The 23,786-nt window shown below is 43.9% G+C and overlaps 1 protein-coding gene across 1 annotated transcript; it reads right to left on the bottom strand.

The window, feature by feature from the left end:
- Positions 1 to 8,208: 8,208 nt before the first annotated feature.
- Positions 8,209 to 23,496, bottom strand: IGFBP3 (insulin like growth factor binding protein 3). Its single transcript, XM_030499178.1, has 4 exons — positions 22,610 to 23,496; positions 18,901 to 19,133; positions 16,169 to 16,288; positions 8,209 to 10,000 (listed from the first exon to the last, which is right to left on the bottom strand). Exons 1-4 carry the CDS (start codon positions 22,992 to 22,994, stop codon positions 9,875 to 9,877), a joined length of 864 nt encoding a protein of 287 aa, XP_030355038.1. The 5' UTR covers positions 22,995 to 23,496; the 3' UTR covers positions 8,209 to 9,874.
- Positions 23,497 to 23,786: the final 290 nt, after the last annotated feature.

Raw genomic sequence — 23,786 nt, 5'->3', positions numbered from 1 at the left:
GACTACCATGCCCGCTTCTAACCGGTTTTATCCATGGAGAATCTGGTGTGAGAGTTAGCATGTGCCAGGGGTAGAAACAAGCTGCAGTAACCCTGCCTGAGAAAACAGCCTGAGAGCAGAGTGCTAACATTTTCTAAGAGCCTGGCAGGAGGGAAACTTTGCATTAAATCCTCCTGCCGTTTGTTGGCACAAGCTTTGGGTTTTAAATGGGAGCGGGAAGCGGCTTCTAGCAACTGCAAAGGCAAAGCACGGAGATCTCTGCTCTCTGATCCCTGTTCTGTGGCATCACACGTTGTGCTTGCTCAGTGTGTTGGCTGTATTTGTATGTCAATATCAGCTGATCCGACTGGGGTCTAATAAACTGCTCCAGATTTAAAAGCACAGATATATACTACTGAGCTTCCTTGAGAAGTGTTTTGAGATCTTCCCAAGGAAAGCACTGCAAAAGCAGTTGATGAATTGGTATTATAAATAATATACATCTAACCTCCCTGTAATGAGCTACAGTGAGACCCAGCTAAAACTGTGTTTTACACTGCATTCACTATGTTGAAATGCTTGACAATCACAGAATCGTAGAATCACAGACTGCTTTGGGTTGGAAGGGACCTTAAAGCTCATCCAGGTCCAACTCCATGCTATGGGCAGGGACACCTTCCACTAGAGCAGGTTGCTCCAAGCCCCTGTGTCCAACCTGGCCTTGAACACTGCCAGGGATGGGGCAGCCACAGCTTCTCTGGGCACCCTGTGCCAGCGCCTCAGCACCCTCACAGGGAAGAACTTCTGCCTAAGATCTCATCACAATCTCCCCTCTGTCATGTTAAAGCCATTCCCCCTTGTCCTGTACCTACAGGCCCTTGTCCAAAGCCCCTCTCCAGGTTTCTTGTATTATTTAGGTTTTATCAAAATAATGAAACAGCAGCAAATTTGGACAGAATCTTGGGATACCTTTTATAGAGTCCGCCCAGCACTGAACAACTGTCATTGCCAAGCAAAAACGGTAAATAAAGCAAGGGAAATCATATACTCACAGCTACAGCACATGCTTAACAGCACTCTTGACTGCTCTCACCCCACTGACCTTGTGCAAAGGTTTATCTCTAAACAGCAGAAATAATTGGTTCTTTTTGTTGGGATCATCATATATATATAGGGAAAATGTTCATTATATTAATAATTACTAATAGCACAGTCTATTTGCAGTATAGCAATCCAGTGAACAGCTACTCCACATGTTTTGCGGATGGCAGTTTCCCAACCTAGCTGCAAGAGAGGACTTTTTAACAGGGACAAGGTTTTAGGGGAACTCTTTCCTTTAAATGTGAAGTATTAGGAGCAGAAGCTGTTCTGTACATCATTCAGGCACGACAAGCCAATTTCTTAGAGGGGTTTAGCTCCTTACCTCCCACTGAAAGCAACAGAGGATGGGTGCCTCCTTATCTGCAATCTGGCCTCATGTGACATCTTGCCAGGACTCACCAGGACAGGCTTCTGCTGAGCTGCTCTGGGATGGGCTGTCTGACTTGGGCCAGACTCTTCCGTATACTGGGATTAGGACTAATGCAAGGAGGCAAGCAGGCAAATTTGATCTCCCCTCTTGCAGCGCTGCCAGGAGCATGGGCTACATTTAGGCCATAGATGCCATGTGTAGTGATTTATCCTGATTTTTCCCATCAGCCTCAGTAATGGGGTGAAAACTGAAAGCTCTGTAGTTTTCCTTTGTTCTGGTGATTTTCTTATGTTTGTGGGGTGCTTTTATTTTTTGGCTTTTTTTTCATTGGCAAGTGGCAGCTGGCAATCCTGGCTTCAGTGTGTGCCTGCTGCAGGGTTCCCCCTGCGCTGGCGAGCCAAGCCTGGTGGGAATGAGTGGGGAAACAGGGAAGGCACCGCAGGATGCTGTTAGCAGCTTGGTCACCAGGCATGCAGCTGGATGTGTAAAGGGGATGGACTGTTTCTTGCTGTTTCAGCTCACTCCCTTCACACCTCATGCATTCCTCCTATCCCACCTAAAAGAAAGTTAATTAGGGGGGGAAGGTCTTTTAGGTGAGCATCTGTAATGTCTGGTTCACATGATCTGAGAACCCTGCCTCCTCAGTTTGTGCTTCTTCCTGCCAGGTTTGCTGCAGCAGGATCTGTTCCAGCCATGCCTCCTCCTGCCCATGGCCTACTGCCATGTGCAAAATGCTCACAGCTCAGAAATAAGGTCACTGCCCTCTGCACTTTATTTTCTACCCCGTGATTCCCCTGAAGCTGTCCAAGACAACCTACAGTCACTCGGTACGGGCTCTGCTCTGCTGAGTCAGTTCTGCTCATTGCTTTGGGAACAGCAGAGACACGTTTGTGTCCGCTAGTGCTGGCAGGAGGTGAGGGGAGACCAAGAAAACAGGGGTGAAGGGCAGCCAACACTAATACTGAAAGCTCATCTGCATCTCTGTCACTTTACCGTAAGAACACATGCCCTACAAAGGCAAAACTTAAGCAGGGAACAGCTTCCTACAGACCCAGCCCAAAACAGGATGAGATATTAAGCACATCAAGATTTAGCCCTTCCCTTTCCCAAGCCAATATATTCCTTTGGCCTTGCACTTGCTAATAAGAGTCCTAAACACAGCACAAAATTAAAAAGCAAATAATAGAAGATGCATCACATCATAGAGCTTTCTTTCCTCAAGGGAGGAAAAGAGGGGTGGAAAAGAACAGCACATGGCAGAGCCTTGTCGCAGGATTTACTGCACTTGTGGAAAGTGCTTGGCTCCCGTAGTGTTAGGCACTGTGTGGGAACCCCAACAACACACTAAAACAGAGCAGGCTTTTTCTGTAAAGTCAGAACCAAAGATGTTTGTGCTTCACCAGCAGCACCGACTCTGCAGAGTTAGAAACTTTACTTCTCTACTGCCTTGCTATTGCAGAACACCGCCAATGTCTAACCCCCACACATCCCATAATCACAAAAAAAAAGATCTGTAAGTGACTCATTCCAAGTTAGAATCTCAGCCCATGCTGCACATTGAACAGACAAGTCCTATCTCTATCTTCAGACAGACACCACCTTTGAAGTGAGTCTACTTTTCCTTGGCTATCACTGCACTGATAAACCAGCAGCCTAAACAGCCTCTGCTAATGGCAGGTCCCAGGCTTTCTATTTGCCAACACATTTTGTATTTATGGCCCAATTATTTTGTGTACTTGTTGTACATTGCATCAAGAATCAGGCAGGGATTCAGACCGCACAGGAAAGTGGGATATGAGCATCTTAACAAACAAATCTGTTTGTTAAAGCACATTTGCATTCTTTAAGACTTGGGTAGATGGCATATAGTAACAGCAGCAGAGCTGGGGCAAGTGGAGGGCTTCTCTTACTGACGTGCCAATCTGTATTACCTAGTCACATTTAGATAAAGGTGGGATGGGACAAAGAAGAATTGGGTCTGCTGGGAGCACAGCCATTAGTTCTGCATTACCAGAAAGTTCCCAAAGCCAACAGCAGTGCAGCAGGAGCCCAGACGTACCAGCACTTGCGCTGTGAGTAACGAAAGCTGCCCTGACCATAGCTCTGTCAGCAAACAAGGGCTTTAGTCCCTTCTTTCCTCCTTCCTTGACCTACCTCCTCCCCCAGGGTGCAAAGTTCAGCAGCACATAAGCTGCTGCGAGGGCCCAGGGAGAGAGGCAGCTTCCCGAGGGAGGGACATTGGAGCAAGGGTGATGGTGGAGTCGAATGAACAGCTCTGAACTTAACCTTCTACTTCATTCTGCAGACGTTCCTGCTCGCCTTTTCAGACTCCGTGTTGGATTATCACCTCTGAGGGGCCATACGTGCAGCCCAGCAGAGACCAGGGCACACAGGGGAAGACAGGGCTGCACATATGGATGGCTCCTTGCAGCTTCTTTATGAACTATGTTTCCCAGCAGAGACAGTGCCCGGTCAGTGGGCACAGCTATTGCAGCAGTGGCTCCCTGCTGCATTTCTGCTGTGCAAGAACTCAGCACAGGCAGTTTGCATCTTGCTCTCAGGCTTCTCCAACTGCTGTTAAGCTAACAAAGAGCAGCCCATTCGTGCCTACACTGAGGTTTTTAATTGCATACTGATGCCAGGAGTGACGTGTAATTTTTTTCTCTCTAGCTGACGGTGCTTTGTAGTTCAGCAGGCTGATGTGTAGGTGCTAAGGCTCCTTGGAAAAGCATCTTAGTGTGGGATGTCTCTGTAGGCCTAGAGCAAAAAGAGTCATCATCTTCTTTCATATTTTGTCTTTGCCTGTGGCTTCTGTTTATTGCTGCTTCGGCAGCTGAGCCCTCACAATTTAGCCCAGCAAAACAACAGAAAAAGAATAGCAGCAACATGCCACTGGTAGCAGGGTAATAGCTGTGGAAATGCATGGCAGGATCTGAGGGTGAAGGCACCCCTGTCATAAGGCAGTAATCAACTTTTGAAGCTCAGTCAGTTAGGTCTTTTTTACTGGGTGCAAGTTATGTGATACACAGCACACATAGTCTTCACCTTGAATATTGTCTGTGTGGCATAAGCAGGCAAAAATAGCCTCTGCTCTCCAGTTGCAGGGAGTGAGGGAAATGCACAATCAGCCTGGCTCTCATAAGCAAGTCCCTTCCTTACCCCACTTTTGGAAGGTCTTACCACACGTGGCTGTGGGAACCAGCAACGACATATTTTTCAGCTTCACAGATTTTTCTGAGGAAATCTCAGCTGCTCTCTGCAGCAATAACTTTGTGCCTTTCCCTCCATCCCCACTCATGGAGAGAGCAGTGGGGTGAAATTAGCCATGACAGAGAAAGGCTCTTAAGGAATTTGTATAGGTCAGCAGAAGCAGAAAGCCAGGATGCATACTGCAGCAGCACATGCATTCTGCAAGGATAAACTGAGCATTACCCTTTGCTTCTGCTAATACCTGGCCTCCATTTTTTTTCAGCTGCAACTTTCAGCCTTGAAGTAATTTGCACTTTTAATATATATTCAGGGAAATGCAAAAGGGAAGGTTTTTATAATGGAATTTTGTCTAAGGCTGGTGTATGCTTCTGCAGCTGCAACATCTGAACTGGAGTAAGTAATACATAAAATGCAGAGTTTTAAAACTAGAAACTTCTTCTGGTGAAAACCAAATTTGCACTACTCACCATTTTACCAGGAAATGTCTTTTTTAGCAGAAAAAGATGTAATAACTTCTCAATCAATGCATTGTATAACGTAGATAACCCCATACACTGGAACTCCAGCCACCAAACTACCACATCCTGACAGGTTCATAGGATCACAGGGTGGTTGAGGTTGGAAAGGACCTCTGGAGGTCACCTGGTCCAACACCCTTGCTCAGGCAGGGCCATCTGGAACTGTTGCCCAGGAACATGTCCAGATGACTTTTGAGTGTCTCCAAGGATGGAGACTCCAAAATCAAATGAAGGTTAAATACTTCCCCACTTGGAAGAATATACCCAGGTCCACCGGACATACCAAACCCCTGCCCACTGGAAGATGAAGGCATTATGGATACTGACCACAAAAAGTTTGCTCTTGGAATACTCTGATTATCTTTTGGGATCTTATTTTTTGATCTCTCAGGAAAAAAAAAAAGAGGGAGTGGGGGAACACAAAGAGATCCTTTCTAATGTAGGAATCAAACATATTCTTCTGATAGAAATTAACAGATGTGAAGAGTTCCTAAAGGCGCAACAGGACCATGTACAGAACAGCTACCTATATAAACATTTCATTTTGAATACCAGTATGCTTTGGAATCCAGGAAAATTACTCAGCATTTTTCGTACTTTAAACATAATTCCTATTACTACTATGTAAAATCTCTGTGGAGCCATCCTTGGTTACACAATTTTAGAGACTGACTAGAGATACCAAAAAATGATTTCCCAAAAGGTCTGTAAAACCATTACTTACATTTAGGGCTCAGTTCAAGAAAGAATTATGCTGTGTTAAGGTTTCTATGGAATTTAGTCATAAAAAGTTCAGACTGTACTAAAACCTAATTAATTCTGTGGTTTTGGTATTCATTGAAGCCTCCTTCCTTGTGCACAAATAGCTAACATTATGCCCTGAAGGGCGTTCATGCCAAAAAGGTGGAAAAGGATATTCTGAGCTCAAAAGACTATAGCACAGTAGGTCTATTAAAAAAGGGAACTTTCTCAAATAGTTTGAAAGATAATAGAGCTGCCTGCAGGCAGCTTTAACATGCATCCGGGTCAATTATAGGGATTTATGCAACTATTTATTACACTGGTTAAAATACTTACCACATCAATGTGGGCTACATATGGTACCCATGTAGAATCTAGAGATGACATATGCTCAAAAAGAAATGAGCAACTTTTGCAGTGCACACATCAAACTTTTGCAGTGCCTTCCCATGCAAATGTTTGATGTGTAACTGATGTCAGCAGTTACAAGGGTGTTTTCTGAGACTTCATCATATTCACCCAGATCACCCCAGACTCTTGAAAGAGTTTGTTAAAAATAAGAAAAAAGCTGGTAAATGGTCACTTAATAAAAATAAACCACCTGAGCTGAAGACAAGTGAAGGCACCAAAACAGGAGGTGCTTTTCTAATGCATTGGTTCCATGCTGCCACCAAACCCAAAGCCCTGCATTCATTGCAGCTCTTAGCAGGTAACATTTCTAACCTGTGCATGGAGAGTGATCTTCCCCTTGACTGATAGCGACCCACACATTTGCTTCATGCTGCTCACATTCTGCTGCTTCCATGTAGACCACAAATATTTGTTTGAGTTGCAGCCTGGCTCCCAGAGCCATGAGAAAAATCTCTGAATGACGGGTAATTTGTCCATTGAATCGAACCCTTGTCTTCAGAGAAATAGGAATGTGAAAAAAGCCACCACCGATTCTCTTCATTTTAAAGAGCGAATTATTTTTTTGGGGGGGAGGGACTAATGTTATTTTGCATTTCATACCAAGAATGCCAGCTGCCAGGAACATCAGATAGACAACTGCAAGTCTCCAGTCCTAGTGCAAACAACTGTGCTCGTAAAAAATATTTAAAGGCACCTTCTGAAAAAAACCTTTAAATTACAGGTGAGATTTTATATTTTTTGCTATTTTTAGACAGTCTCTGTTTTAAAGACATGTGTTGGAAGCAAAATAACCAAACTGACTAGCACAACCATGCAATTCTTTTGCTTCCCCTCCCCTTACGGCTGTATGTTTTCTCTGTTACATACCAAAGATCATTAGTCCCACTAAAGGAGCTGAATGCCATGTGACAGCTTGCTTGTTTGAATCAGTTTGACTTCCTCAAGATGTGGGATTCTATTAAATTTGGTGTTCTGCACACATTATTTGCTATCAGTTAAGGAACTTTACCAGCCCACTTCGTCTATACTTACTTGGTTTTAATGACAGGGCAAACCATAAAAAGCTTAAAAACTTGACAAAACACACCATTTCTTGTGTAACTGGCAAAATGTGGCATACAAGGCACCTATCTATCTTTCGTGGTGAGAAGCTGCTTTTCCTTTTCAGAAGGCTCACGAGATAGCAATTAAAAAACTCCCTCTCATGAATCCAACCCTTATTCTCACATCTATGGTTATATGCCGAAATATTGGGTATATGCAATTTTCCTCCCTCTGTGATATTATTTCAAAGGAACTGGTTTACAACTTAATTTCTTTTTTTTAAAAAGGCCCAGCATTTATTTATTTTTTTTTTTTGCCAACGGATCTTTGCAGGCATTACATTGCATTAGCAGTAAAAATATTGCAATAAATCTTCACCTCGCAAAGCTTTCTGTAACCATCTGTCAGGAAATCTGTATTAGCCTGGAGTAAGCATCACTTCACGTATACTTTTTTTCCCTTATTCTAAGCTTAAAAGATTTCAGTTTTAACAATGATGTGACCTCAATTCATTAGCTAGAACTTAAGGAGATGTGCAAAATGCACACAGGGGTGCTCAGCTAACAGATTTCAGGGTAAGGCTTTAAACATCTGATTTATGGTGATTGGCTGTCTCGATCCTGGCAAGATGCATAGACAAACCTTTCCATGTCAAGAGTTTCCAGACATTTGCCATTGCTGGCAAAACCAAGGGTAGTTGTAATTCATGGGGCATGAGAAGAGCAGCCCCTTGGCTCCTGTGGTCTCCTCTCACCAGCACATCGTCTGGAAACCCACTGCCCTGTTCCCATAGAGTTCCCAACCCAACAGGAAATTACAGTGTTGATGGTTTCATTTTTTTCTACAGTGACATCAAACATTTATAGTGACACATATAAGAATATATTATATATTTATATAAATATATAAAATATTTATATAAAATATATAAATAAATACATATACAAAATATGGCATTACTTTCCAGAGAGATGTTACATTTCACAGGCCACCTTTCGTTATCCAGATTTCATTGTCATACAGAATTTGTCATGAAGTTCAGTAAACAATCAATCAGCCTCAAAAACCCCCAAATGTTGCCCAAATCTTCCTTATGTCACATACCAGAACAAAACCAAATCACTTTGCTTCCAATTAAAAGGACATAAAACATCACGGCAGACATTTGGTTTAAATATTTAAACCCAAGGGTTCTTATTCTATGCTTAGATGCAGGCAAATAATTTCTACCAAAGTCAAAGCAAGCAACAATTGTGTGTAGCATAAATGAAGCCCGTGGGTCTCAACACCCAGGTCCACGATCCCCCCGTCTTGTCAGCATCGTTTTCAACAGGAGTTCCTCATACAGAATATGTGCTTTGGTAGAGTGTACCAAGACAACACAGAATAGACACAGCTTTTCAAAATAAATAAGCAGATAGAAAGGGTGCTACTGAAATGGCTTTTTTTTTTTCTCATGAATATTCAATATTAGTGTGAGCAGGAAATGAAGGAAATGAAAGCCCTGTTGCACAAACTGAAGCAAAGGACAGACAGAAGAATGCTTTACTGAGAGCTTCAGTGCAACTGTTATCCTTTCCAGTGGCATAATTCAGTGATGGGTACATTAGAAATACCAATAAAATAATAATAAAAAAAAAAAAAATTTATCTTGGTATTTGCAGTTACTTCAAATAACAAAACTTATTCTCTTCTGGAAACACTTCCTTCACTCCACAGATTCATTTCTATTATCTAGAATAGGTCAGGTCAGTGTGTACGCATATGGATCTATACATATTTGTAAATCATTCCATACCCTTACTTTCTCTTTGCATACAGAAGTATACACTAGAATTATTGTGTAGTATTTGGTATTCACATGTTACATTTAAATAAAGTTTATTAAAAAAACAATTATATTAAATACAGACTAACAGAATATTCATAATATATTTTACAGAAAAAATAGCCATGTCTTTATTTTAGAAATACGTTTCTTTAAAAAGTTCTTTGAGATTTTTATAAAACTTTTTACCCGTGAAGACAAGTTTCCCGTCAGACCTGTAAAAAAAAGCTTAACCTTTAAATCCTTGTGGGTTTGTTTTGATTTGTAGGAGGTTTTTTCCCTTTAACGCTCTTAACAAGCTTACAATCTATAAATTCTTTACAATAAAAAAACAGTATCTTTCGGGATCAAATTGGTCACAGGCCGTTCTTTAAAAAGTCAGTGGAGACTCCCTGAATCCATTCTGAAGTGCCTTTTGTTTTTATTCTCTCTCTGGGTATCAATAGTGCAGGTTTTCGTGGGAATTCAGAGCTCCCTACACATCCTATAGGAAGCCCGGTGCGTGTTTGTGGTGGGGTGCAGCAGTGTCCGCAGAGGCTGCGCCTCCCCATCCACTGCAGGAGGCAGAGCTCTTCACTCACAATGCAGTCCACAGTGTTTGCCCAGCCCCTCCGACGTCTCTGCGAGGTCCAGTGGCCACGCACAGATGCCAGAAGAGCTGGCACCCAGCCCTCATTTGCTTTCCAAGTTATAGCAGTGGACATCTCCTTTTCCCTTCCCATCATACCCGGGAAGTGGCTGTCCATATTTATCCACGCACCAGCAGTAACCTCTCTTTCGGCCTTTGGATGGGCGACACTGAAACACAATAGAAGATTCAGCATTATTTTTGTTTCTCTGCTCTAAAGTGTTATGTAGCAGGGATTCCTGCTCATTAGATAGCTGCACTTCTAACTCCTGAACAGATCTGGCAGAATCAACAAAGTATTTATTACCACTACCAGAATATTACAATAAAAGCTTACCTCCTTTGCCCATCAACCCCTTTGGGTCTAGTTACTCCATAGTAAAACTGCTCTAAGAACTACCAGAAAAGAGCTTTATGAACTACTCCCTATGATATTAGGCAGCACAGTTGCCCCCTTTGAATACCAGGACTACTTAGAACAGCATGGGCTGATGACTGGGACCCATCTTTGGAAAAGAAAGTCAGCAGATTTGTTCCACAGTAAAGCACAGGTCTGGCAAAGACAGCCATTGCAGCAATAAACACCCTTGGCTTGCATCTGTCTGCAGGAGGAATTTCAATACTGTAGTTGACATTTATTAAGAGATACATAATCCTTCTGTAATGGAGTTATCACTTCAACAACTGTTAGGTGTACTAGAACTTTACAAGTTTATTCTCCTATAAATAAGGTTGCTTATATACTAGTCTATAACCTATGTCAGCTTTAGAAGTTGCCTGGTGGAATTTGCCAGCAATATTGACCAACCTGAAATTACCACAGGCAACAACACTGAACCTCTTTGGAAATAGTAATGCAGTAAAAATGAAAATCTAGCACATACTAAGTAAGCAGTGCTCTCCCCAGGGAACCAAGAATGGTAAAAAGGAGATGACATGCATCAGGCTGCATTCAGTATGCAACCCTGGGCACAGTTACATAAAGTGAACCTCTGGGACCCCACAAGGTTTTCCACCCATTTGAAAGACATGCATCTCCAGGACGCAGATTATCTCACTAGGTTTGTCATCGACAACCTCATTGACAAGACACAGTTTCCAAGTCAGCTCAATTTTTGACATTTGGTGAGACAGGATTCACCGCAAATGCCAAGAGGTGGCTGTTCAGTCAGGACAGGCTTACAAAGGAGGTGGTGACACAAGTGTACCTAGCTTTTCAAGGACTGAGGTTTCATCTGTTGCCATCACCAACGTGAAAGAAGATAGGCTAGACTGAAGCCACTTATGACCCTGTCATGCAAGCAGAGCAAATGCTGCCTCCAAGATCACACTTGCAGCAATTCAGGTATTTCAGGGGTTCAGGCTCGTAGGAGTCAGGTGAACTTTGCCACTACCACTCAACTGCTTGTTCTCCAGAGCCTAATAGGCACGTCCTCATCTCCCACATGGTCATGGCAGTGGCTTACAAAGCTAAATGTCTTTCCCATGTGCAAGTACACAAGGAAACATCAATCAAGTGTTCGGCTTCGCATGCTGCCAAAAGTGCCTGACTCTTTCTATGTCTAGTTCAGGGCCTCAGGTGAAAGGGTGCTATTCTGAACAGAATTGTGAATATGGGTCGTTTCTAGGATAACCTGCACCAACACATTGATCCCTGATCCAACTAATTTGTGGCAGCACAGAATAGGGTAGATAAGTCTTCACTAGTAACTTGTGAAAGAGAGATGGAACATATCACACATTCAACACAAACTTCTGAACAAGATTCCATCTCATTTATTTTATTTTACAGTAAATGAAGTAATGTTCATCACTGTAACCACAAATTAATCTACCCTTGTGATACATTTTGAGTAACAAGCCCAATGCAGAAATAATAAAACACCACCTTCTCTGAATTTGCAGTCCTTCTGCATTAGCCCTATGGAAATGGATGTCAGCAGGATGACAAGATCAAGCTAAAAGTATGTATCAGCTTATTTTAGGAGAGGGTGAAGAAGTTCAAACCTACTGAGAGAACAGCTACATTAATAATTTGCTAAACTACGTGGTTAGCTGCGTTTGAGTTCTAGTTACCTATTTGGCTGGTTTTCTGTACCAAATCTTTAAACGTAAGTCTTACAACTCATATGTATTGCCTCAAAAGCCTGACTGGGGCTTGCACGTATTCTCCAGGACTTCCATCAACGCCTGCCCAAAGTCCACTGACGTCAATAGGAAATTTGCCTTCAATTTTGATGGCAAGTGGACTGGACTCTAGCTTAAGTGGTATTAACATTTAGTGACTTCAATTCTTCATGCTCAAACCTGAGGAATTCATAAACAACAGTCTCTGCCGCATTTAAATCTTACAGAAAAGGAAACTGAGGCAGCAGTTCTTGTTTTTTCCCAAGGGAGCAAGCACAGATGGAGGCTGAATTAGAGCACAGGGCTTCTGGCTGCCAGCCTGGTGCTCCAGTAATGAAACTACACTTCAGCTAATAATAGTAACACAGCCTCCCCTTTTAGAAGTACTATATGAAGTATGTTACACAACTCTTGCTGATTCATAGGCTTGCATCACTCTCAAAACAAATGATCAATTAAAAGTTATCTCATGTTGTTGGAGGTTTTGATTGCTTTTTACAGTTGCATAATCAATTTTCAGAATTAACTACAATGTGAAGTTAGTCTGCAGGAACACCTTCCTTACTACTACTGTTTTCTTTATTTCCCAATCTGTGATTTTGTACTACTTGCTCAGCCATGGTGTCAATAGTAAAGCATTTCTGATTCAAAGTGATGCTTTCATCCTGAAGCAGCTAGCTTGCATTCCCTACATAAGTGGCAGAGAGTTCATATGGAGTAATAAAAATCCACTCTTCTGAATTTTGCACTTGACATACATTTCAAGGCTGTGCCTAGCTCTTCCGTATGACTTCAGAAGTCCAAAAAGCTGGAAAACCTCCCAAGCTGGGGAGTCAGTAATTACTTCTGATAGAAACACCAGCTGCCAGCTTCCATGCCACCTGCCCCTCTCCCTTCCACAAAGAAGTGCCGCAGAGGCATTCGTGGGGCACAGCAGAGCATATGGTATCCCATTGAATTCCTGGTCAGCCCAGAGGTCTCCATGGAGCTACAACTGTGGTCTCCTGGAACAGACTGCAGACAGCAATGACATATACCTCAGGCCGTTTTGGCTCCTGCCAAGCCCAGCTCTGTTTTCAGTGGAACGATGCCAGCTCACATTTAGGTGAGTATCTGGCTCCAGTACACAAATATGGGGCAATTCTAGTAATTGCCCCATATAATAATTCTAATTTCATCAAAACCTTTTTTTCCATGCTTGAGGCAGAAACATGCCTGTATTAACCTATTCCACGTAAATACACCTATGTACCACAGCTGAACAGTACAACCTTACATGCGTGATTTATTAACACAAAGAATTCTAAATTTTAATAGGCCTGATTTTAAAAAAGTTTATATATAAACACGAGGTGTGAAATATTTCTCGTGTGACACCCTGACAGATTAATTTATGTTCTCAAAACTGTTTCACATATGCAAATTACTCCCTATGGTTGTTCCTCGAAAGTCCATTTCTAGATATCCACAAATGTCTTGAAAAATAACTGCTTTCACCGTGACTGGAAGAGTAAGTGAGCAGGAAGGCAGAATATACAAACATGAAGCACCTCCTGAACGTGTTTTAATTGTTTCCAGGGTGATCATAATTTATCAGATTCCTACCATCACATACCTATCTACATTATCTACAAAATCCTTGGCAGTGATTTTGCCAGCTGTTTCCAGAATTAAGAACACCTAGTTTACACTTGGTTTTTTGATGGATTTACTATTTCCTAACCTATTATTATGAATTTTGTTGTCACAACAGAATATAACCGAATTGCAGACTGAATGCTGCTAATAATAGCAATGAAATTAATACAATACCCTAGCATTCAGTTAATGAGATTAAGCACCTGCTCACAGTGCCTAAAGTATCAGACCTACATATTGATGCTCCAACAAAGAAAACCAGACAAACACAACTGTTGCATTGCCTTGCAGACAGGGAACTCAGTCTGGACAGGACTGAGACTCACTTCTCAAAACTGATGATTTTTAATACATGTCAATTCTACAAGGGCTACTCAAATACATTATTTTTGGTTGGTATTCTGTTTGTGTGAGGAGCAGCCTGCTTGTGTAAGCCCTGCCTGCGAAGGCCTGTTCCCAGGGTGGGTTGAGGTTCATTTGCAGGAGAAGCACTTCAACTGCATTCATGTAAAATATTTACTCACATGGGCTCTATTTGTGGGCATCTCCTAGAAGACCCTGAGTTGTCTCAAACTACCATTGAAAGTATTGGACCTATGTAAATTGGCACGGTGCTTGACAAGGCTGGCCAGGTTATGAAAGTGCCCCTTCATCCTCTGTTTGCTGACCAGATGGGCTGTTGCACACAGAGCAGGAACTTTCCCTAAAGCAGTCTGGAAGCCTCCAGGCAGCATGGACACTACATGGAGGGCAGAAGCATGTCTTTGCTCCATATCAACACCTTAGTCTCGTAAATCGACTAGGAACAAAGACTAGGTAAGTGTATATTCTGTCTTTCCTGTTTTTTCTCCCTCTACTTTCATTTTTCCTGCCTCAGTGGCAGAACTATGATTGCACTTTAAAGTACAGTCACCCTTTAAAGTAAGGCACTTTAATACGTGCTTACTGTGGATCTGATTTACTGCATACACATGCCAGAGACTGCGTGCAAACCACCACCTTTTTGCTGATGAAGCAAAAACCTCAGTCTGAAAACAGATGAAAGGAAGATCTACTGAACAAAGTAAATACCAATCTGTGGTCTTCTGTAATACCTAGAGAAGGAAAAGGGCCACAGTATGCTTGTGTGCCTCGAATGCAGTTAAATGATGTGCTGTTCTGAAGTAGCTAAGCAAATGCTTCTATGCACAGGCACAGATCACAGTCTTAGCCTCACTCCACACAGCAGCCCGACATACTTTCTGAACAAACACAGACTGAGGTGTGAGCATTGCTCTCTGCTAGTTCACATGCAGCAGGAGACAAATGATACAGGCTTCTCGAAACTCCCAAAAGAAACCCTGTTCCAGCTCCATCAGCTGCTCAGAGAAAAGCTGGGGAGCACAGATAAGCTCAGCAGCACGCACCGAAGGTCAAACAGCCCAAGTCGGTGCTGGGCTGATGGCAGAAGGGAAGGATGTAAACCTCACGCCTATTGCAAACACCCCACCTGACACCGCCAGCTTAATGCATTGCTCCAGGGAATATCCAAAAAGGAAAGACTGCTTCTAAGAAAGCTAGAAGCCAAAAAATGGAGAGATACCATTCCTAAAATAAGGTTGCCTGGTTGGAGGTCACGCTCTCGCTTCCAACTAATGAACTGCATTAGCTAGTAACACAGTCAGCCACTCCTTTGGTTACCAGAGATAGAGAGGCTGACTCGTATAAACCCAAATGGGAGAGACAAGACGGTCCACAAACAACACCTGTCCTTACAGAGGGTTTGTCTTGAGGAAAATCTGAAATAAACTTGATTTCAGGAGATTTTGGAATTATACATTTGGAGGCAGGTCACTAAACACTGGAATTAGATGGGATGTGCACACTAAGCAGAAAAACTGGCACGTCTTGCACTTCCCCAAGTTCCTGTATGAGCTTTCAAGGGCAGCAGCACTAAATGGAGAATGCTGCCATGGTTCAACCCCACACAACTAAAGCATAAATACCTGCAGCTTAGGTCTGCATTTGTCAAGAAAGGTCACAACCCCCGAACCAAAGAGGGCTGAGAAGCCATCCTTGCTGCAGAGTAACTACCAGATGTATCACTTTCATGATAACATGACTTGGATTTTGGAAGAGACCCGTGCAGCACATGAAGGACAGATATATACCTTTCTCAAGTTGCCTTTCGTAATATGACCCAGTGCAGTTCTTCTAGGAACTCTCAAGCAGCTATTTACAATTCAAAGCATTGATCTATTGCAGTCATATGGTGACTGCAACATTAGCTCTGTGGGTTATTGCAGAAGCACTGCCTTTTTTAAACTAAAGGGCATTAGTATGTAGAACACCAGACAACCCATGTGTGATTAGGTACGAAGTTTCCCAAACAAACCTGCTGTCATGACCAACATAAAATAAAAATACTGTCCCCAGTTGACAAGGTTCAGCACTATCAGATCAGGTCCTAAAACTGGAAATGAACTAGTTCCTCTGTAAAATGGTACATAGCACACCTTGCTAGAAAGATCCTTCAGCAAAGATGCAGAAAAGGTGAAGTGCATTCAGTTAAATGATCAAGACTCTGTACTTACTTGCTTTTTCTTGTAGAACCCCTTCTTGTCACAATTTGGAATATGAAAACCCCTGGGACTCAAGACATTCAGGATCTTTAGGTGGTTTAAAGTGTCTTCCATTTCTCTACGACAGGGACCCTGTTAACAAGCATGTTTCAGAAAACACTGATGAAACTTCATTCCCAAATGTTGTCTTTCACACAAGAGTTAATAAATCTTTAAAGGGCAAGAAGCACAAATCCAAACAAATCCATTAAAACAAAGGGATGGCCGGGTATGTCAAATGGCAGACCATTCATTCACAGATAAAATTTGGACTTTCTGCTTTATTCAGGATAACCTGATTTCTAAACACTGAAGGCCCTATGCTATGCTGAGCCATAGACTGGCATTTCCAGTCGAAATCACAGCCGCAGATACTGGTCAAGCCTTCCTGTAGGTATGTAAATCAACAATATACAACACAACTTAGGTTTGAAAAGCTGGCCTTGCACCAAGTGGGAAAAGAAGGTAGGCAGGCAACTGGAAATCCATCACTTGGTAGATTTTCCCTAAAGCCATTTGATTTTCATGATTCTGCTGGATTTGAAAGTTTAAATGAAATGTATTTAATTGAAAACAGGTAGTTTGGCATAATGTGGATATGCAGATATATATGTATAAATACTGCAACTTTGGACAACTATAAGTTACCTAATGAGATATGTCAATAGATAACTTTTTGCCTCACTTTCTCCATCTGCAAAAGGCTGACAACAATGTAGCGAAGATTATCTCTAGAACAATGAGCCAAAAAGAACTTCCAGAAGCACTTTCAAGAGCATGTCTCAAACACCAATTAACTACTCCTCACTGCAGCCCTTCAGGGTAGGGAGTAAAGGCTTACAAGCCCCACTCCGCAGTCAGAAAACTAGGAGCGGAGGAGTTCACGTTTTGCCAGAGGCCAAGAGGCAGTCTGTCAGCAGCAGGATCAGGATTCAAGAGGCACAACCTGCAAACTCTGTGCTTAGCTACACTCCTGTCTGGGCACATTACTGACTTGGTCCACCAGCTCGTTTCTTCAGCAGAGACCCAAAAAAGCTCCTTTGCGTGGTTGCATGGGTTTAAAACATGTAAATTGCTGTATCAACACAAAGACTCATTTGGTGCAATTTTTAATTAGTGAAGTAATGACACTAGTACTTTCAAGTAGTAATATTAATAGCTTGCTCATGTAAAGTGCCTTTAGTGTCTGAAAGGATAGAGACTCTACAGCTCTATTGGAGTTTAAAATTTATTTTCTTTTGTTAGCAAAAACCTTTCTCGCTGCTTTCATGTTTTCTTTCAGTATCAATCTCACAAGCTCTAAACACACACTTTAAAATGCTGCTCTTATGGGCGGTTCTTTAAAAAAACCCCAAAACTGCTCAGACACACCGACTGCAAATCACTGACGTTCAGAGATTTGGTCCCAAGTTAGGCCTACAAAAAGATCAACAGTCCTTTTTTAATTATTATTTTGAAGCAGGCTTCCAAAGTCAGAGAGATCAGGATCAAAAGCTAACATGCAGACACAGCTAGAAGGGCATTTGCTAACAAAGGCACCTGTCCTCGATGGACTTATTTCTGGTTCTTACAGACACCAGCAGCCTTGGTAAGCCAGTGTGCCTTTGCTCATGGGGCCCAGCTACCACGCAAGTGAAATGTTCATCCTAGCTAACACCAGGATCCTATTTCCTGAGAGCTACCAAAGTTCATTCTTTTACTGCAGGCAGTTTACTTCATGTCCTGGGGGAGAGGATACCCTGAAAGGCAGATACTGAAGTGTTTTCACTAGACAGCTGGACAACAGTGACAAGCTAAACATGCAGCTTCATCACTCTTGCTGTGTTAACTTGGAGGCCGCTCTCTCCAGACACATCTTTCCACCTCATACAGGTTTTAAATCCTTCTTTTGCAGATGGGAATCCACATCTGGCTTAACCACAACTGTTTTGATGAAATGCGAAAGTATTTCCCAGACATATTTTTTAGGCCATCTGGCACAGGCACAAGGATAACCACAGGATTATCAGCCAGGACGTCCAGGAAGAGGAATTATTCTCCCCTCAGATTCAACAAACTCCAGCTGCCCTGCAAATCCACTGGGCACAGCCAGTAGAAAGCAATGGCAGCTCATGTGCCAGTGAGCCTTTGCATTTAGCCAGTGGCACCAAATGATGACTGCAAGTGAAGGTGATGTTCAGTATGTCGTACAAACAATGACTGACCAGTCAAGATCCTAGTCCTCAACCCAGCCTAAGTTTATCTCCCTTGATTTGCTCCATGGAGTGTGAATGCAGTGCCACTACACTGAACGTGAAACATCTTTTTTCCATTATTGCAACCTAATAATGCTGTTTTTACAATCAAATTTATTGACGACAATATTAAACCTGTCTCAGTCCCCTCACACAAATGTGTGATAATTACAGGGGAGAACAAGAACTTTCAGTCTCTAAGAAATGACTTAGTGAAAGTCATACTTGTATCAACGTAAGTATCACTGCACTAGACCTCTGTTTTCTGAATGTGATCTGCTTAGTCTGCTGACTGCCCACATTTGCCAATCCAATAGTTTTACCGGTTAAGCAGCCAGAATGCCCTAAATGGCTACTACAATTACCAGCATTTATTTATTTATCTATCTTGTCATATGCAGAACATGCATATACTTGCTTGTACACACTCGCATTCTGCAAAATGCCTTTCCATTTACAAGACGTACTTACGTATTCAGTCTCTTGTTTGGACTCAGAAGAGAAATTCAGTGTGTCCGTACTCTGTGAATCATATTCCACTTTATAGCGCTGTGTGTTTTTGGCTTGCACTTTCCTGATGATATCTATTTTGATGTGTGGTGGATGCGATTTGGAATCTGGCACCCTGTGAGAGTTTGGGATGGCCTGATTTTCTATGCTGCTGGTACTCCGGTCATCGTCTTCTTCTGAATCACTGGAATTTCCTTTGAGAAGAACAAATGCAGTGAAGAAAAAAACATTAATCAACTGCCAGCAGCATCTGGAAGGGCAACAAGCCACTAAATTAGTCTACGTGCTTCATTTTCCTTTATAAGATAGTGATATGTATAAAAAGATGAACAATTTGGCGTTTCGCATGCATCAGTGCCCTTGCTGCCAAAGCAATGACTCTTCTAACTAAAGCATCCCCTTGCTCCCTGAGCACTTATTCTTTCTTAAACTCATTCAACTTACAGAACAGGAAAGAAGGAAAAAACCCCCAACACATTTTACTTCTTCTGCTGTTAAAATCAGAAACATATAGAGGTGTACAATATACATTTTAAAGGTAATGGGCAAAAAAATGCCATTCATTTTGTAATGGTGTCAAAGGACAAGCATCTCCTTTCATCACGAGCTTCAAAAATATTTTCTCTTTAAACTACCATCCACAAAAATACAGGAAAGGCAGATTTTTTCCCCCCGAATACTGCAGAAGCCCAGTGTTCCTGCACCTTCTGAGGTATTTGTCTACACTGCATGTCTCCCTCATAGGAGACTCCTGCAGTGTAACTGTAACTGGCTGGGAGTTTTTCCAAGTTTGGATATTCCTATCAGCTAAATAGCTAAGTCCCACTAGTTGCTGCCTTGGCTGCCAGCCACTTTTCTTTTTTTCATTAAAGAAATAATATTGGGAATGCACAATGATAACTGATGTGCAAGGAACATCCTGGAAATCTGGATGTTCCTTAAAATTATACTTGATGGCTCACTGAAAAACCACAGAAGCCAAGAAATTCAGTACTAAACCTGACAGCCCATGTTCGCATATCCCATTGACTCTAAATATTTCAACACAGGCAGTACAGTGGCAGTGCCAACATGCAGGAACAGGGGAGGAACACGAGGAGGAGGAGGGATCCGAGTTAACATCTTGGTACTGGTGGTTTTAGTGTAGCCACTGTTGGCAATGGACATAATTGACCAGGAAAATCCAACTCCCAGTGCAAATGGATTAAGGAAGTTTAAGTCTTAAGTCTAAATTTCCTGGCTTTTGTGGGTTTAACTCAGACTCTCAGCGGTATTTGAACATATTTTTGGTGGTTTAATGTCCTGGTTTTAAACAGTGGTATTTTTTTTCCTCACATACTCAATGAATTTTGCAAGAAATGACACAATAAAATGTTATAAACCTGGACCTCCTAAATATAAATACTATACCTACTAGGTTTTCTGCCATTAGTCCAGTTCATTAGTTTGCCTCCTCTCCCAAAAATAAGTAGAAAATATTCTTAGTGTGCATTAAATAATTACCAGGTCGGTCATTTCAGTTTAGATAGGCCATCACGTTTCAACAGCACTTCTTACACTTCAATTTGCAACAGTTGTAATGCCACATTTTAAACTGCAAAGCATATTAACTTAGTTTCACAAGACTTGGTGCTGTGTTAGCTTTGCAGCCTTGTAACAGAAACACAACTGCTATAAGACTTACTTGCTCCCTTTTTTAAGAGCAGATCAGAACAGTTGTACATACACACTGCTAGTTAACACTTTCATGCCCCGAGAAAACTTAAGTGGAAAGTAAGTCAGTGGCCTGCTACAGTTGCTGTGAAGAAGCTACTGTAACACACACCACCCCGTACTGGTTTCTAGCAATTTCTATAAACTAGGAATGACCAAAAGCATAGCTTGTGATGCAGGACCTAGCTATGTGTAAGGGAGATCACAGGATGGTGTGGGTTGGAAAGGACTCACCCAGTTCCAACCCCCTGTCACGGGCAGGGACACCTTCCACTAGACCAGGTTGCTCCAAGCCCCGTCCAGCTTGGCCTTGAACACTCCCAGGGATGTGATCCTGCTTGGGGAGGGTGCATACCAGGGAGTGCTGGATTTAGAGCTAAGAGTGGAGCAGTCCCCATGAGAAGGGCACTATGGATCACAAAGGTTCAGCTAACTTCTTTCATGCACCCCAGGCTTGACACCTTCACTCCTTGAATGTGAACTCTAAAGGTCCTACTCAGCACTTTTTAAGGAATCAAAGCTCCTATTGATGTCAAAATCAGAGTTCTCCCTCTAGCCAAGAATGCAGAAACAGGAACTTGGCATTTGGACTGTTTAGGCTGAAAATAGAAAGATTTTCAGCAAAGTACAGCTGTCTTCCCCTTTCTTCTTAACAGTCACTGTTAAAAGCACTGCCCCTCCATTAAACAGCACCAGCTCTCAAGTATGGAGGGGACTCCTCTCATTCCCAATCCCTGTGAAGAATGAATATGCAGAGCCAAATTCATGCTATGAAGGAAGCTGCTCCATGTTCCAAAGAAGTTTAAAGCTTCAGTGAGTACCTCTGAACTCTCATTCAAATTGTCACAGCTTGGGAGCAGCACATAAATAATTATAATAAGGCATCTCCTACTTTCATAGCAGCCAGTTAACTGGAGCACTGGTGCCACTTCCTCAGCTATGGAGAGGCCAGCCAAAGAGTCTCTGCAACCTAGCAGAGCAACTCCCGGCTTTTTAAAAATGCAAACAGTGGAAAGCCTTTTGACACACTTTTCTATTAAACAAATGTTAACATACTTGCTGTTGGTTAGCAAACAGTTTAATGAAATGTTTGCACAGAGAGTCTGTGCTTTCTTGATCCCAATCCCATGTTTCCCCGTCTTAAGTTTCCAAATGTGCATGCTAACAGAACTTTTTCCAACCGTCCCCTGCTCTTCAAACAAAACAAAACCTGCTCTGTGAAAGTCTCATTTACAAGACATGTAAGAGTTACAGGAAAGCTTCATTTAATCAAAGATTTATTTGCAGTGCAGGCAAAAAACCCCAACGTCCTCTTAAAACACTGCTGTGCAAATGCTTTGTTCTGAATAACCACCTTCCCGGGCCAGGGGAGTATTTAACACCCTACCCCCCCTTTTTCCTTCTTTTTCTGCCTGTGCTTAGCATTTCCCTGACCTAGCCGCGCTGCAGCGCAGATTTAGCCCATTCTATCCAGCTTTCTCGCACCTTCTCTCCAGGAACACTGGGGCCAAACCGCAAGGACTTCACCCTTTCTCCATCCCGGCAGCCCCACGCACCCGCAACAGCCATCCCTACACACTCTCCGGCGTTATTTAACCAAAGAGCAGCTCTGCCTCTTTTGCGAGGAGCATCAGTGTTGAAGAAAAGAGACATATACAGAAATAAGATATAAAAGGTAAATCTTCCTTTCCTTCGGCAAAAGCAGCCCTCCTTCTAAACGATCCCACAGCCTCGGCTTCGTGGTTGCCCAAGGAGCCCCCGGCAAGATGTAAAGGGAGAAAAGGCGAGATGTAAAGGGAGAAGCAGCTCTGCAGCGCCTGCGCCTCCCCCACCGCTGCGTGCAACTTACTTAGAGGAAATAAATAAATAAGAAGGGCGCAAGGACGCGGGAACGAGCACAAAGTCGCGCACGCTCGCGGTCTCTTCGCCCCTCCGCGCCGAGCCGCGGCCCCCTTACCTGCAGCATGCGGCCCCGGCAAGAGGAAGGCCCGCAGCTTGCCGCCCGCCGTGGCGTTGGTGCAGAGCCCGCGTCCCTCCAGCAGCGCTTGCAGCGGCCGCGCCTCGTCCCGCCGCGGCTGGCAGCTGAGTCCGGCGCCGCAGCGCTCGGTGTAGATGCCGCACGGCTGCCCGATGCGCAGGGCGCAGGTGAGGCAGCAGCCGCAGCCCGGCTCCCGCACCCGCTCGGCGCAGTCGGGCTGCAGAGGCTTGCACTGCTGCAGCGCCCGCGCGTCGCAGGGCTCGCAGCGCACCACCGGCCCCGCCAGCGCCGCCGCCGCCCGCCGGACCAGCAGCGCCAGCGCCGCCGCCGCCACTGCCCACAGCACGCCGGGCCGCGGCACCATGGCAACCGGCGGAGGAGGAGGAGGAAGGGGGGCGGCCCGCCGGGAGGCGCGCACCCCCGGGCCGGGAGCGGGACGGGCAGAGCCGGGGCGCGGCCGGCCGCGGACCAGCGCGCACCGACGGGGCTGCGGGCACGGGGGCCGCTCGCACACACCCTGCGCTGCCGGCCCCTCTCTCTTCAGCCGCCTGCCCTTAGTCACATAGAGGTAGTCAGAGCCCGCTGGCAACAAAGGCAACTTTCCCTTTCTTCCCCCCCTCCTCCTCCGCGCAGAGCGCCTCAGTCACCGGCACTAAATTACTGGTTTTCCACACACAGACAAAAAAAAAAGTACAAAAAAACCAAAACAAAAAAAGACGGTCTGAAGAAAACTTGGTCCAAAAAAAAAAACGCTTCAGAGAAGAAAGAAGGAGAAAAAGGGGATGAAAAATAGAGAGGGGAGGAAAAAAATGAGTGAGGAGAGCGCGGTCCCCGTCCGTTTATTCTCTTCCCGCCCGCCGTGCCCCGCCGCTCCCGCCCGGCCCGCCCTATATAGCGCCGCGGCCGCCGGCCCGCCCCGCGCCATGGATAAGGAGCGGCGCGGCGCGGCGGGGAGCGGCGGGGCACGGCAAATCCAGGTTTCGGTCGCGGGAGGGCGGTGCGGGCGGTGGGCGCGGCGGTGCCGGGGGTTATGGGCACTTCTTAGAAGTCAGCTGTAACAGGGGCACGGCTGCGGAGGGGGCATGGCATGTGCCTTTTGTTCCGACATAAAGTGCTCCGTGTGTGTGTGTCCGTGTTCCCGTGGCACCGGAGGCAC

Source organism: Strigops habroptila, chromosome 1 (assembly GCF_004027225.2).
Source record: "Strigops habroptila isolate Jane chromosome 1, bStrHab1.2.pri, whole genome shotgun sequence".
Taxonomy (NCBI): Eukaryota; Metazoa; Chordata; class Aves; order Psittaciformes; family Psittacidae; genus Strigops; species Strigops habroptila.
Note: the sequence above shows the minus strand (reverse complement) of the source record. Positions and strands in the feature narration are given on the sequence as shown.